A 17,708-nucleotide genomic window follows, 5' to 3' on the forward strand; every position below is an offset into this window, starting at 1 on the left:
CTTGAACTATGCTTACTTTGCGAACATCTAAATACGTATATTTGTGTGTGTGTGTGTGTGTGTGTGTGCGTGTACATATACACACACATTCCAGGGACTAAAACAATAGACATTGCTTTTTCAGTACCAAATTGTGTATCTCAAAATAATAAGAGCTATTTATGACAAACCCACAGCAAGTATCATACTGAAGGGCAAAAACTGGAAGCATTCCCTTTGAAAACTGGCACAAGACAGGGATGCCCTCTCTCACCACTCCTATTTAACATAGTGTTGGAAGTTCTGGCCAGGGCAATCAGGCAGGAGAAAGAAATAAAGGGTATCCAATTAGGAAAAGAGGAAGTCAAATTGTCCCTGTTTGCAGATGACATGGTTGTATATTTAGAAAACCCCATCGTCTCAGCCCAAAATCTCCTTAAGCTGATAAGCAACTTCAGCAAAGTCTCAGGATACAAAATCAATGTGCAAAAATCACAAGCATTCTTATACACCAATAACAGACAAACAGAGAGCCAAATCATGAGTGAACTCCATTCACAATTGCTTCAAAGAGAATAAAATACCTAGGAATCCAACTTACAAGGGATGTGAAGGACCTCTTCAAGGAGAACTACAAACCACTGCTCAACGAAATAAAAGAGGATACAAACAAATGGAAGAACATCCCATGCTCATGGATAGGAAGAATCAATATCGTGAAAATAGCCATACTGCCCAAGGTAATTTACAGATTCAATGTCATCCCCATCAAGCTACCAATGACTTTCTTCACAGAATTGGAAAAAACTACTTTAAAGTTCACATGGAACCAAAAAAGAGCCCACATTGTTAAGACAATCCTAAGCTAAAAGAACAAGCTGGAGGCATCATGCTACCTGACTTCAAACTACACTACAAGGCTACAGTAACCAAAACAGCATGGTACTGGTACCAAAACAGAGATATAGAGCAATGGAACAGAACAGAGCCCTCAGAAATAATACCACACATCTACGACCATCTGATCTTTGACAAACCTGACAAAAACAAGAAATAGGGAAAGGATTCCTTATTTAATAAATGGTGCTGGGAAAACTGGCTAGCCATATGTAGAAAGCTGAAACTGGATCCCTTCCTTACACCTTATACAAAAATTCATTCAAGATGGATTAAAGACTTAAATGCTACACCTAAAACCATAAAAACCCTAGAAGAAAACCTAGGCAATACAATTCAGGACATAGGCACAGGCAAGGACTTCATGTCTAAAACACCAAAAGCAATGGCAACAAAAGCCAAAATTGACAAATGGGATCTAATGAAACTAAAGAGCTTCTGCACAGCAAAAGAAACTACCATCAGAGTGAACAAGTAACCTACAGAATGGGAGAAAATTTTTGCAATCTACCCATCTGACAAAGGGCTAATATCCAGAATCTACAAAGAACTTAAACAAACTTACAAGAAAAAATCAAACAACCCCAACAAAAAGTGGGCGAAGGATATGAACAGACACTTTTCAAAAGAAGACATTTATGCAGCCAAAAGACACATGAAAAAATGCTCATCATCACTGGTCATCAGAGAAATGCAAATCAAAACCACAATGAGATACCATCTCACACCAGTTAGAATGGCGATCATTAAAAAGTCAGGAAACAACAGGTGCTGGAGAGGATGTGAAGAAACTGGAATGTTTTTACTCTGTTGGTGGGAGTGTAAGCTAGTTTAACCACTGTGGAAGACAGTGTGGCGATTCCTCTAGCATCTGGATGGAACTGGAAATACCATTTGACTCAGCGATCCCATTACTGGGCATATACCCAAAGGATTATAAATCATGCGACTCTAAAGACACATGCACATGTATGTTTATTGCAGCACTATTCACAATAGCAAAGACTTGGAACCAACCCAAATGTCCATCAATGACAGACTGGATTAAGAAAACGTGACACATATACACCATGGAATACTGTTCAGCCATAAAAAAGGATGAGTTCATGTCCTTTGTAGCAACATGGATGAAGCTGGAAATCATCATCCTGAGCAAACTATCGCAAAGACAGAAAACCAAACACCGTGTGTTCTCACTCATAGGTGGGAATTGAACAATGAGAACACTTGGACACAGAGTGGGGAACATCACACACCAGGGCTTGTTGCAGGGTGGAGGATGGGGGAGGGATACCATTAGGAGATATACCTAACGTAGATGATGAGTTAATGGGTGCAGCAAACCAACATGGCACATGTATACATAGGTAACAAACCTGCACTTCGTGCACATGTACTCTAGAACTTAAAGAATAAAAAAAAAACACCCAATGGAAATAAAATGAAATAAAATATCTTACTACGCGAGATTGAAATTTCAAGTAATTTTCAATCCAGGAAAAATTTCAAAGAAAAGGAAAAATGCGATAGACACAGTTATTATAAATCTCTATCAACACACTTTGTCACCAATCCTAGGTATTCATGTGTCATTCTGACTTTGTCGCAAATGATTTTTGGCAATTTCACCGAGACCTCTCTATTTCCTATCACGAATAAAAAACAAGCAAAATTTCAGTGCTTATTATAAAGCCTTTTTCTGCATTTCTGTTTCAATGCCCCCCAACCCCGGTCTGTTTATATTCCAATCTTGAAAGTTCTAAATCAACTTTATTGACTTGTCAACTGACTCATTATTTTAAATAAAACACCTGCATTCCTCAGGATGAAGCTATGATTTGATTATTTATGGAAACACTTTTCTTTCCTGTATGTTTTTGGTTTAAAAGTAACCCTCTTCCATACTCAAGTGAATAAGGCAGATTTCTAGGTATATTCTGCTACTCCAGTAGTTTGAAGAAGGAAATCAGACAGAAATCAGGCACCCTAGAAAATCTGCTTTTTGGAAACAAAAACCAAAACACTTTGCCATCATACTAAAAAACGAGAAGTAAAAGTAAGGAATACGTTCTTATAAAAATAATTTTATCTTTCCTTTTTAACACAGCAACTACAAACGTCATAATGTGATTAATTTATATACCATACACCATACTAAGTAAATGCTAGTAAATTTTTAAAATAACGATTCTGTATCTCTTGCTCATTTTTACTAGAAGGTTCAAGTAGTATTTAAGATGTAAGACGTAAATGACTTTAGTTTTGAGGTGTTTGTATATTTATTTTTTGTAGAGTAGTAATTCTCCCTTTTCCCTGTTTATTCACACTTTATTTCCGAGAAGTTCAAAGTGTCAACACAAGATACTGCACTAAAAGAAAGTTCTCAAATTACATTAAGTGATTAGATGTCTCTTTCGCTCACAGAAGGAACATCTTATTCAAGGAAGAGAAACTGAATCACTCCCTTAAAGACACACAAGTAGTTATATTGTGGGCTAGCCTTATTCTATTCCCACCCAATCCTCCACCCTGACAAATTCTATGACTATGTTATTTACACAGAATGTGCTAGCATCAATTCAAAATGCACATAGTCATTTTAAGAGCTATTACCAGTTAAGTGTATTGCCATGTTTTATTGTACATAATTTAATACAAAGTATGTATGCCTAAATAAAACTAAATGTTATATTACTTATTAATTCATTCTGAGTTCACAAAAAGACTATTAGTCCCAATTTGTAAAATACTACCTATTCTTAATATTATATTATATTGCCTGGAAGCAATTAACCACTCTAATTTAGATTGTAAAACCATAGCAAGTCCCTCTATTATCAACACGTACATATTTGCTATAAAATATTCATTAGGCACGATTTAAAAGCATGAGGAATGTATTTATATATGTCCCTAAAATAAGATATATTTTAGAAGTTTTCAACTAAAATGAAAACATTTTTAATGTTATTTGAATCAAAGCAATTTAAATGTGATCAACAAAAACATGTTTCAAAAAATGTTTTAAGCCCTGAAGAATATTTTAGAACCGAATTGTATTTTAAGAAATTTATGTTTTCCATGAATTTAAATTACCCTCTACTGGTAATAGAAATAATACAACTCTAAGAATCTAGCTATGTATTTATGTAGAGAAAAGCATGGTGTAGATGAGTGGTTTTCAAATATTTTTGCCATGGTCTTTTTGTTTCAACAAAATATTTCACATAAGTCCAATATACAAAACAGATAAAAGTGGAGCTTGTTCCTGTTGGAGCACATGTGTACAGCTCATTTTTCCTATCTATAAAATGGGAATAAAAATAATATCTAGCTCTCAAGTTGATAAAAATACCAAGTGAGATAAGGTTTAAAAAATATCCTTGAGGTATGGAAAGCTGTTTAAGTATTAATATAAGGGAACCTGGAGAAGCTAGCTCTACTGCCTTAACTCAATGTGTATACAAAGATAAGTATTTAATAAAAAATAGTTTTCTTTGAAGCATATTATGAAGTAGCATTTTGATTTGTATATCCACTGTTTAAAACTATTGCCGTGATTTTTCTTACTAAAAATGAAATAAGCAGAGTAAATACAAATTCCTGTTTAAAAACTGGTATTGAAAAAATGCAAGAATAATTATATGAATATCTTCCAGAACTACAAACTTAGAAGCCTTTAATTCTCTGTATTTACAGTTTTATAGTCAATGCTTTGGGTTCTGTTTGTGGTCAAGACACACATTCAGGGTGAGGAAAGGTGTACTGTTCATTAAGAGAGAGAGAATCCCATAGCAATTAAGGCAGACCCACAGTAAGATACAGGATCAGGTCTAATTAGGCTTAAACATGCAGTAGTCTCTATTTGTCTCATAAAACTAAAGATGTTATTTGAGTATTAAAACTAATTTCTATTCAGTTTGGATTTTTTTTTAAACCATGTTTTTGAACTAAAAGTTTTTTGGCATAATTATTATTTTAGTTAGTATTTCAGAAGTTGATATCTGAACTTCCATGTTGAAGGTTAGGGGAGGGTTTTAATAGGTTGTGCTTTTTCATCCATTCTTCAAATATTAAAGTCAGGTCTAAATACAAGCAGACCTACCCATTTTACTCTTAGAAGGTAAAATGGGACATACCTAGGTTTATCCTCATGCTCAGTTTCTCATCAATTTTCATGGGAATGTCTTTGTGAAAGAAAACAGAATCAAATCTTGGGACTCCCAAACTCACTATGCCAAAGGGAAAGTTAAGTTTGGGAACTGAGTCAGGCCATACTGCTTTCCTTTTGTTCCCAAACGGATAGCTGTAATTTCACAGCTCCGTGTCATAGCCTCACCCATGAGACAGGTTTCCACAACAACAGAAGGTCACACATCTCCCCAGATGGCCTCCCTCACAAGGAAATTCCCTGAAGCCCCCAAATCTCTCAGGAGACATACCCACTGTAAACTAGCCCTAAAACCAAGTTCTGCTGAATCTCATCCTGACAATGTCAATTATTAGCTTATCTTCACAGGGCGAGAGCAAGGACCAAGACCAGAGACATCCTTGTGCCTACCCTGTGATTAATACGTAACTTTTTCCTCTACTCCCTCTTTTCACATATAAAATGTAGATTTACTGAGGCTAATCAGAACCTCATAAGAATGTAACCATTTGCCTCACTGCCTGCCTTTCCTCTTCTTCCCTCCTGCTTGCTCTTTCCCCTTTAAATACTGAAGTTCCCAAAATCCCTTTTGGAAAAGGGTCACAGACACGTTTTTGATCTCCCTGGATCTCCCATCCTCAACCGTGGCTAAATAAATCTTTATCGACTGAGACCTGCCTCAGTCATTTTTTGGTTAACACCTAAAACTGGACCAAATTATAACTGGGTGTTCTTAATTTCACTTGGAAAATAAGAACCTTAGTTACAAACATCTGCTTAATGCCGGATACACAAAAATATAGATTCTCAGGTTTCTCAGTTGGCTTTGCTTCAGTAAGAATGAGCATTACTCTAAGTGGGTGACAGACATGTGCAAACATATTTGGGAATCAGCAGACTGGAATCTCATGCCTTGTCAAACCACTCAGAGCAAGTAATCCAGGACATTTCACATGATAGGAGAAGAGAATGAGATCATAATTCTCATATCACATGTTGATGTGGGAAATGAGAAAGTCTATTAATCAAGGACACATAGAACGATTGCCAAGTATCAAAGACAGAAGCCCAGCTTTGCAGGAACTGTTATTCACATAACCACATGGTTTTCTCTAGCAGAGTTCAGCAGTTCACACCATTATACCAATCCACAATTGAGGTGATTAAGGTGAGTATAACAGAAAAGGGCATTAGGAATTTAGAGGCTGATAAAACTGGCATTTCTGACAATAAGTCCTTGTTTTATTGTTTTTCAAAAACAACCTGAAGACACAAACTACATTTAAAAAGCATCTCTAAAACAATTTGCTGCATTAACACTCTAGTTGATTCCACAATGGAGAGAACTATGCGTTTGGTTTTGGTTTGGTTTTGTGATGAGAGTATAAATGACACTTTTAAATTGAAAATCCAGGACTTCCTGAACAATTCTTGTGATGTTAATGTGAGCGTTATGCAGATGCAAAATGTTATGTGTCAGGACTCAAATCTGAGAGTGACATTTATAATTTTTGTAAACAAAAGCGAAGAAGGAGCAGCAGGGAGTTTCTAAGTAAGTAAGTAGTTTAGTTCCCTGTATTGCAGAGAGTGCGACATGCTAACCTAGACCTCTGAATGGAGTGACAGATAGTATAAAAGCAGTGACTAAAATTTTAGGACTTTTGGAGAATAAAGGTTAAAGAGGATTTATGTCATCTAAAAAACAATCAGGCTTAAAGAAAAAAAAAACATGGGACAGTCTAACTTTGGAAAGCGAGATCTAACAAATGCAAATGTAATAAAATAGAATAGGCATAGAATTCTATAGAAACCTGAGTTTTATTTAACCTGTTTAATCACCAGTGGGTTATAACTTACACTCTTTATGTCTCTGAGACTTACTATAGACTGTAATGTGTCAGATGGGCTCAATAATGGTCAATGAATCAGTTAATTGGTTAATATCCCATAAGAAATTATATATTATTTTTATACATTACTCTTGAATTTACAGCAAAATATATTGCAATGTAAATACAAGTAAGATATAGAAAAAAATTAGTGGGACCAACTTGGGTAAAATATCTGTTTCACAGAATCAAGAGATAGTTCTTCCTGTGTCTATCTCTCTTCCTTTCAACATGAAAAGTTTCTTTAATTTTCATTTCCTCATCTGATTTCCTATGTCACTTATCTTACTATTTAAGAAAGTTTTCTGATTTCCTTAGGTATCAGTCTGCATCACAGCAACAATAAACCATCTGATAATCATCCGTATTTATTTAGAAAATGTTTTCTCTCTTGCTTATAAAAAAGCACGGCCACTTTTAGAAAAATATAGCAATATTTATTGCTGCAGATATAGATAAAGTCAAACAAAATTTGGAGTGAGACACCAAGAATACTAATAGTAACTAGTATTTCCACTACTTACTATAGGAATGAATTGCCCACAATTAAACCACAAACAGTGAACTCCCAACAATGTATGTGGTACATTTCCAGAACATAAATGTAGTCAATTCAAGTCCACAAGTCAAGAGTAGGAACCTCTGCCTGGTGCCATTCTGTCAGTATTAGAATCCTATCTCTATTACTTACTAGCACAGTAACACTGAACAAATTACTATTTTTCTCACCATAAAGTGAGAATAGTAATAATATATACCTCAGAGAGTTATTAAGAGGATTACACTTGAAAATCCACATAAAGAACTGTGAACACCCAGATCACATAAAAAACATGCAAAAAGCATTTACTTTTGATAACATTACTATTATCTTTTGTGGTAGAAACGGCAATGCTATGGAACAAGCAATAGATCAATATCAACAGGTGAGTACTGACAAAGTGAAAACATAGCATCTAAGTGGGGCAGGTTGAGATGACCAGAGAAATCCCCCTATTCTCATCATAAGGACACATTTCCCTGTAACAAATGGAAATGACAAAATTGCAGTTATTTCATAATTAAATGCTGATTTAGTTGATTTTGGTTTCAGAATAACATATCTCTGAGAGAAAAGTTGACTGGCAAAAAAATAGTACACGGATTGTTTCCCTTAAGCAAATAAAATAAAATATCTGACAGATGATTGTGTTCTTAAATGGCTACAAGACATGTTTTTTAAAAGTATAAATCTTGAAATACAAAAAAGTTCTAATAAAATTATTGCTTTCCAAGTTTTGTGTTTTATCTTTTCAAACATATATTCCAAAAGGCAAGACAGGTTTCTTTTAAAAAGTGTAACAGAATCTAGCATGGTGCCTTCTACTTATCAAATATTAAATTAAATGTTTGTGATGCAGTTTTAAAGTCAGAGAGAATTAGGTTCAAAGCCAAACTTCTACCTATATTGTCCGGGTGGTGTTGAACAAACTGCTTAACCTCTATAAATCTTAGTCTCCCTATTTGCAGCATGAAAGCAAAAGTACCTAAACCACAAGAGTTGTGTGATGATCAAATAAAAAAATAATAGGCCAAATATCTACCCACAGTGCCTGGCACACAACCCTCAATAACCTCCTTTCTTCTGTTAACTATGATAGATATTAGCTCAATCATTATTTTCATATTTATCTATATTTTATTATTTCTTAACTCAAAAGCTGGACCTTGAATACTATGCAGATATGGCACAATGAACTTGCTTGTTTAAAACTTTGAAATAAGGAATGATATCAGCAAAAAAGCTGAGTGAGGAACCCAAACTTCCACCTCTCTATAAAATCTTTAAAAGAAACTGGCAAAAATGGCCTGAGTCAACTCTTTTGGTATTCTGGAAATTAATTTTAAAACTTGCAGCAACCCAAGGAGTACTTACTCAGGATCAACAGCTGAATCTTGGTAAGAACCGTAAAACTTGTGACATTTAACCTTCTTTCCATTTTGGAAAAAAAAAAAAAGCTGCAGCTCGTTGTCAGCACTTATTTAACTCTACGTAAACGCACTCTTTGAGGCTGAAGCAAATCTGATTTTCAATCAATGTGAAAATAAAATATAAAAACTGTTCTCGGAGCTATTTCTAAACAGAACTAACATCAGAATCGTCTGAATCATTAGAATCCTCTATTTCTGAAAAATCAGATTCATCAAATGAATCTTCAGTCAACCGCTGTTCTAGAACAATGTTAACATTACGTGTACAAATGCTGTATTTTCTAGGATTTGACATGTTCAGTGATCAGGAATTACTACTATATTTTGTAAATGGAAATACCACTACTAAAACCAAAATGCTATAAGTAGAATGATGTATTTTGTTTCCAAAGTAGATATACTAGAGCCATGCAGAAATAATAATAAAAGCGACAGATTTCATGGCAAAGTTATCTCCGGGTAAACACTGTAGCCGCAAGTGCTGCTGGCAAGTATTGTTGGGGCAAATGGGAAAAGGGTTAAATTTACCCTAATCCAATCTTCCATTCGCCAGCTCAGTGGCAGCCTTAAAAACAATGCCCTGTATTTCCAATAATAGAGGGAGCAGAACGGAACTGATTCACAAATAGCTGTCTGATAGTTCTCTGGAAGACACGCTGAAAACACTTGTCTTTATTTCTGCCTGACTTGGAACTCACTCAGTACTAAACCATTACCTGGAGTGGGGATTGAAAACATTTACAGTAAGCGTTTTAGTTGTGTGAGGCAACAGATAACAACTGAGGCAAACAACAGAATAATCAAAAAGCTTAGAAGAAAGGATTGGGAAAAGAGATGTCCACAAGGACTATGAAAAACTCACATATATTTCTGGAAATCCAGAAGGCCATATGCTTGCCCATGACTGTGTGCATGCCCAAGAAAGACTTTAGAAGGCCTTAAATCTCACCTCTGGCTGATCTTAACACTCTGTACAAGCAGGAATGAAGGCTAAGGACTGCCAAAACAGTTTGGCGAGATCTAAATCCCAGAGTTCCAGCATTATTGTATTTAAAATGTCCAGTTTTCAATAAAAAAATAAAAAAGGCATGCAAAGAAATAAGAAAGTAAGACCTATTCACAGGGTAAAAAGCAACTAATAGGAAGGGGCCCAAGGAAAGCATAGATGTTAAATTTACTAGACACAAACTTTAAACTGGCTATACTTAAAACATTCAAGAGCTAAAGAATATCATATCTAAATAAATGAAGAAAAGACAATGTCAACAGAGAGTATCAATTTATAGAATTTATAAAAATAAACTCTGGAGTTGAAAAGTACAATTACTGAAATAAAAAATCAGATTTGAGCAGGCAGAAAAAAGAATCAGTGAACTTGAAGATAGGTCCATTGAGATTAACTAATCTAAGGAAGAGGAAGAATACTAAAATGAAAAAAAATGAACAAAGTGTAAGAGATCTATGGGGTACCATCAAGCATACAAACATACAGATAATGGAAATTCCAGAAGGAAAGAGGAGAGAAAAATTGCAAGAGGAATATTTGAATAAATATGGCTTAAAACATCTCAAATTCATTAGAAAAAAATTAATCTACACTTCCAAGAAACCCAATTAACTCCAAATAGGATAAATTTAAAGAGGCACTTAGACACATCAAAATCCAGACGCCAAAAACCAAAGACAAAGAAGAAATCTCGAAATCAGCGAGAGAAGCAATTCATCACATAACAAGGAATCCTCAACAGGAAAACAGGTCATTTTTCATGGGAAACCACAAATACCCAAAGGCAGCAGGATGACATACTCAAAATGCTGAAAACAGCACAAATCCTCCTCCATCACACACAGAAATTTCCAACCATGAATTCTATACCCAGCATAACTATCCTTCAAACAATAAAGGAGAAATTAAAACACTCCCAGGTAAGAACCAAGAGTTCATCATTTGCAGAGATTTCCCACAGGAATTAATGAAGGGAGTTCTTCAGATTAAAATGGAAAGGACACTACATAGTCCACATAAAGAGATAAAGAGCTTGGGTAAAGGTAAACATGCATACAGGTAAATACAAAGGACTGCACACAAATATATATATTTTTAAATTTTAAACATAGATATAATACATTGATACATTTGACTTTGATTTTTTTTCCTGATTTTTTCTGGTTTGGAAAACAACTGCATAAAGCAATAATCATAAATTTATGTTGATGGGCACATAATATAAAGATATAACTTACATATTTATATATAACAGCATTTACACGTACTTCCACTCTGGGAGTGGAGTTGAAACTATGTAGGAGCAAAGTTTTTATATATTATTAAGGCTGGGTACAGTGGCTCATGCTTATAATCTCAGTACTTCGGGAGAAGGGAGAATCATTTGAGGCCAGGACTTCAAGACTAGCCTGCTCAACATAGTGAAACCCCATCTCTACAAAAAACTTTTTTAAACATTAGCCAGGCATAGTGGCTTGTGCCTGCAGTCCTGGTTACTTGCAAGGGTGATGCAAGCAGGAAGATCACTTAAGCCCAGAAGTTGGAGGCTTCAGTGAGCTATGATCAGCACCACTGTACTCCGGTCTAGAGGACAGAGCAAGATCTGTCTCTTATTAAAAAAAAATCAAGTTGGTATTAATCCAAACTAGATTTTTAGAAATTAGGATGTTAATTGTAATCCCTAGAGCAATCACTAAGAAAACAAACTGAAAAGCTACAACATGGGAATTAAAATGGTACACTAGAAAATACCTATTAAACACACAAAAGAAGGCAGTAAGGGAGAAGCAGAGGAACAAAATAGACATAATACAAATAGAAAATGAATAGCAAAATACCAGAAGTCTTTCCTTATTAGTAATTATGTTTAAGTAAAAAGATTAGCAAGGATTTAAAACCAAGATCAACAATTTGCTATCAACAAGAGATTCACTTTAGTTTTAAAGACATTAATAGGATAAAAACATAAGCATGAAAAAAGATATTCCATGCAAATAATAACCAATAGAGAGCTGCAGTGGTTACACTAATCAGACAAAATAGACTTGAAGACAAAAATTGCTATTAGAGACAAAGAAGAACATGAAAAAAGAGTCAGAACATCAAGAAGATAAAACACTTATAAACATATACGTATCCAGCAATAGATTTCCCAAAATACATGAATCAAATATTGAAAGAACTGAAGGTAAAAACAATTCAACAATAATAGTCAGAGCCTTCAATACCCCCACTTTCATAATGGTAACACAGAATAAATGAATTTGAAAGAGAAAATAGAGAAATTCAATGAAACGAACAATCTGTTCTTTGAAAAGGTAACTAAAATCCACAAGCTTGTAGCAGGACTGACAGAGAGATGATACAAATGTTCAACATCAGGAATGAAACAAAGAGTATCACTAAAACTCTGCAGACATCAAAAGGATAATAAGAGAATACTAATAAATTACTCACATAAATTTGACATCTGAGACAAAACGGACCAATTCCTCTAAAAGCACAAACTATCACATTTCACCCAAAATAAAATAGATAATTTGAGGCCTAGCATGGTGGCTCACGCCTGTAATCCCATCACTTTGGAAGGCCGAGGCGGGCGGATCACCTGAGGTCAGGAGTTTGAGACCAGACTGACCAACACGAAGAAACCCCGTCTCTAATAAAAACACAAAATTAGCCGGGTGTGGTGGTGCATGCCTGTAATCCCAGCTACTCGGAGGCTGAGGCAGGAGAATCGCTTGAACCCGGGAGGCAGAGGTTGCAGTGAGCCGAGATCATGCCAGGGCAACAAAAGCAAAACTCCATCTCAAAAAAATATATATATAATTTGGATAGCCCTATAACTAATAAAGAAATTGAATTCATAAATTAAAATTTTTTCACCAGGTGTGATGGCTCACACCTGTAATCCTAACACTTTGAGAGGCTAAGGCAGGAGGATTCCTTGAGCCCAGGAGTTCAAGACCAGCCTTGGCAACATGGTGACACCCCATTTCTACAAAAAATTTTAAAAATTAGCTGGGCATGGTGGCATGTACCTGTAGTCCCACCTACTCAGGAGGCTGAGGTGGGAGGATCACTTAAGGCCAGAAGGTTGAGGTTGCAGTGAGCCATGTTTGCACCACTGCACTCCAACATGAGTGACAGAGTAAGACCCCTGTTTCAAAAAAAAAAAAAAAAAAATCTAAAACAGAAATCTCCAGGCCCAGATAATTGTTAGTGCATATCAAAAAATCAGTGTAATACATCATATTAATAGCATAAAAGAAAAACATAGTAATATCAAGAGACATAGAAAAACAAAAACCAACAAAAATGCTTTCATGATTATAAAACCACCTAACAACTAGGACTAGAAGGGGATTTTTCTCAACCTGGTAAGTGGCATCTATGAAAAATCCCCAACAAACAGTGAAAGGCTGAACATTTTCCCCCTAAATCACAAGATAAAAATTTCTTTTCTTGCCACTTCTAATCAGGCTTGTATTGAAGTTCTAGTCAAGCACATTAGATAAGGAAAAGTAATAAAAGGCATCCTGATTAAAAAGGAAAAAGTGAAACTCTATTTGCAAGAGACATAATTTTACATAGAGAAACAAAGAATCCAAAAATAACTTAATAGAGCTAATAAATAAGTTCAGCAATGTTGCAGTATAAAAGATTAACATGCAAAAATAACTTCTATTTCTATATAATAGCAAAGAACGTTCTGAAAATGGAATAAAGCAACTTAATTTACAGTAACATCAAAAATAATAAAATGCTTAAAAACAAACTTATCCAAGGAAGTGTAAGACTTGAATGCTGAAAACTACAAAATAGCATTGAAATAAAATTTTAAAAGCCCAAATAAATAAAACGATCTGGTGTACATGAATTGGAAAGATTAATATTGTTAAGATGATGTCTTGGTCTATTCCGGCTGCTGTAATCGAATACCATAGACTGGGTGGCTTATAACAACAAATATTTATTTCTCACAGTTTTGAAGGCTGGGAAGATAAAGATGTCAGGAGATTCAGTGCCTGATGAGGGCCCATCTGCTGATTCATAGACCAGAGTGACAGTAAGGCCACAAATTGATCTTCTTGCTGTGTCCTTTCATGGTAGAGGAGTGAGAGAGCTCTTTGTGCTCTATTACAAAGGCACTATTCCTGCTCATGAGGGCACCAACCTCATGACCTAATCGCCTTCCAAACAACCCATCTCCTAACACCATCACATGGGAGTTAGGATTTCAATGTATGAATTCTGGGAGGAACACATCCAGTCTATAGCCAATGGCAACAGTCTTCAAACCGATTTACAACTCCAATGCAACCCTATCAAAATTCCAACTGCCTTTTTGCAGAAATGGACAAATGAACCACAGAACTGATAGAGAAATGCAAGAGACCCCAAACAGTCAATGCAATCTTATAAAACACAAACAAAGGATTTCTGCCTCTTGATTTCAAACTTGCTATAAAGCAACATTAATCAAGACAATGTGGTACTGGCCTAAGGACAGACATGCAGATCAGTGGAAAAAGACTTGAGAGTCCAGAAATAAACCAAAACATCTATAGTCAAATAATTTTCAACGAGGGTGCCAAGATCATTCAGTAGAGAAAAAATAGTCTTTTCAAAGAATGGTGCTGAGACAACTGGGTATCTACATGCAAAAGAATGACTTTGGACCCCAACATAACACCATATACAAAAATTAACTCAAAAAGTATTGTGACTTAAATGTAAGACATAAATCGTGAAATTCTTAGAGGGAAACATAAGTGCACTGTGTGACTTTGAATTAGGCAATTAATTTTTAGACGCAACATCAAAAACACAAGTAACAAAAGAAAAAATTGATAAATAAGACTTCATCAAAATTAAAAACTTGTGTGTGTCAAAGATTACCTTTAAAAAATAAAATGACAAACTACAAAATAGAAGAAAATAATTGCAAATCATATATGTGGTAAGGATAAAGTATTCAGAATACATAAAGAACTCTTACAACTCATGAATAAGAATACAAATAACCCAATTTAAAAATATGAAAAGGATTTAAATAGGCATTTCTCCAAAGACATGCAAATGGCCAATAAGCACATGAAAAGATGCTCAAAATTTTTTAGCAGAAAATCAAAATATTTTAGTATCTTTTAGTTAGTCATCAGGGAAGTGCATAAGAAAACCACAATAAGAAACTGCTTCGGCCGGGTGCGGTGGCTCAGGCCAGGCGCGGTGGCTCACGCCTGCAATTCCAACACTTTGGGAGGCCGAGGCTGGTGGATCACAAGGTCAGGAGATCGAGACCATCCTGGCCAACACAGTGAAACCCTGTCTCTACTAAAAAAATACAAAAAATCAGCCGGGCGTGGTGGCGGGCGCCTGTAGTCCCAGCTACTCGGGAGGCTGAGGCAGGAGAATGGCATGAACCCAGAAGGCGGAGCTTGCAGTGAGCCGAGATCGCGCCACTGCACTCCAGCCTGGGTGACAGAGCGAGACTCTGTCTCAAAAAAAAAAAAAGAAACCGCTTCACACATACTAGCATGGCTATAATTATTAAAAATAATAATAAATAGAGAATAATACATGGGGAAGATGTATAGAGACTGTAACTGTCATACATTGCCAGTGGAAATGTAAAATTATGCAGCCACTGTTGAAACAGGTTTGGCTGTTCCTCAAAAAGTTAAACAGAGTTAACATATGTTCTAGCAATTCCATCGACTGATGACTGGATAAACAAATGTGGTATATGCATAAAATGTATATTATTCTGCCATAAAAAGAAATAAAAGTACTGACATATGCTATATGGATGGGCCTTGAAAACATTATAACAAGTGAAAGAAGTCAGAAACAAAAGCCCACATACTGTACAATTCCATTCATATCAAATATCCAGAATGACCAAATCCATAGAAACAGAAAACAGGTTCATAATTGCCAGGGGATGACAGGAGGCGGAAATTGGGAGTGACTGGTAACAGAATATTTCTTTTGGGGATAATGGAAATTCCATTTTCTGGAATTAAATAGCTGTAATGGTTATATAATATTGTGAATATATGAAAAACCACTGAATTGTATACTTTAAGTAGTGACTTATAAGTTATATTTTAGCAATAAAAATTCCAAAAAAAATCATTTTAAAATTGAATCGTTCTCTTCAAAATGCACGTATACACTGATTCTTATTTTCATACTCCTTTGATAATATCCCAAATGTGTCAGGATGCTAGCATCTTTGGAAATCTTTATTCTGATCCTCTCTCTACTACTGTGTACCTCTTTTAACTGGCATAGGACCAAGACTCTCCTCTCACATATTCAGCATCTTAAATTGTGGAGTTTTGAAGGGACACTGCCTAAGCATCCTTGTCACATAACCTTGTAAACACTGGTTCTTCAAAATTCCACAATTTAAGATGCTTAACGTTGATATAGGTGTAGATGGATAAATAGCTGTTAGATAAACATATGTAAAAAATATAATAAGAAACATTTTCCTAATATCAAACTAACTGCTCTTTCACAGGCTACTTTAGAAGTAATACTAATTCATTTTGTCAAAATTATATGTAAATAATTTGCTCAATAAAGAGTATTTGCTTTCAACTGCATTTATTTACTTATTTTTATATTTCAAATCTTTTCTATATTTCTATATTCTAAACCAACACTAACATTCTATCAGCAAGAACTTACCCTAAGCATAGGGCCATTTTGAAACACATGTGGCTCATCACAAACCACACAATATTCATTTAGTACAGGGATCCGCTGTTCAGCAAACTCAATTGTCTGAATAAAACAGCAAGGAAAAATAATTAAGACAAGCTCATAAATGATTTAAAAACCCAGTAAGAACTAAAATATTTGTACAATGGGTAGAGTTTTGGCTCATACCTGCACCAGGAAGCCACGGTCTCGTACTGGAATGCATTTTGCACCATTTGGCTATAAAAAGCAAAGTAAAAAAAAATGATAATTTTTTTAAATGTAAAAATGTATAAATTACAGCCTTTTACTCTTTGCAATAGTGAATACAAAAGTGATCTAAGATCACATGAAATATGAATTGAGTCACTGATGACATCAAAATTAAAAACTTTTTTATTCACTCTGTTATAAATACCCTTTCTACCATTACTAATGCAATTTTTGCCTACAGTAAATGAACAGCACTCTTAGCTGCTGATCTTCTAGCAAAAATTACTGGCATCTTTACATGATCACAAAAACTCATTTGCCTGTTACTAATCAGCAAATGCTCATACCTCTTCATTAGGAGACTTCAGTCTTATTTTACAATCAGATACAATTATTCCTCCAAAGAAATATTAGACAGCTACTGAAAGTGTCATAACAGAAAACTATGAATTATGCTTAGCCATATCAGAGGTTATTAAGGCATTTTCTTTCACAGAATGTCTGAAATGATCTTTCTTGGATGAAGCTAACATGGGAAACATTCCACTGTGCAGTTTTTCTACATTATTTGCTCTATGTCCTTAAAACGTATGTTTGAGTAGGAATGGGCTTCTAGGATGCTCATGTGAAATTGTCAACACACTCAACTTTTCAGAAAATAAATATACAGTATAGTTTATAATTTAATTTTAGAAATAAACCTATATAAGAATAACATTACTTTCCTGAAACAGATCTTATTTTTTTCAATTTCATCTCTTGCTGAGTGTTTACACATTAATGGTTAGAGCTAAACACACACCCCCAACATACACACATATATATTTAGCAAAAGGAAACAAAACTTTTCATCAACTATTTTGAATATGTTAATAATATACATAAGATA

The 17,708-nt window shown here is 35.0% G+C and overlaps 1 protein-coding gene across 26 annotated transcripts in view; it reads right to left on the reverse strand.

Moving 5' to 3' along the window:
* PARP8 (poly(ADP-ribose) polymerase family member 8) overlaps positions 1–17,708 on the reverse strand; it is a 184,440-nt gene that overhangs the window by 35,642 nt on the left and 131,090 nt on the right. For all 26 annotated transcript variants that reach the window (XR_010157242.1, XR_010157240.1, XR_010157243.1 and 23 more), the window contains 2 exons: positions 16,796–16,846; positions 16,595–16,690 (listed from right to left, as the gene is read on the reverse strand). Coding sequence is in view for 23 of the 26 variants with exons in the window: in XM_063811244.1 (XP_063667314.1) it covers positions 16,595–16,690; positions 16,796–16,846 (147 nt within the window). In the remaining 3 variants the exon portion in view is untranslated. The remainder of the gene's footprint in view (positions 1–16,594; positions 16,691–16,795; positions 16,847–17,708) is intronic.

Source organism: Pan troglodytes, chromosome 4 (genome assembly GCF_028858775.2).
Source record: "Pan troglodytes isolate AG18354 chromosome 4, NHGRI_mPanTro3-v2.0_pri, whole genome shotgun sequence".
Taxonomy (NCBI): Eukaryota; Metazoa; Chordata; class Mammalia; order Primates; family Hominidae; genus Pan; species Pan troglodytes.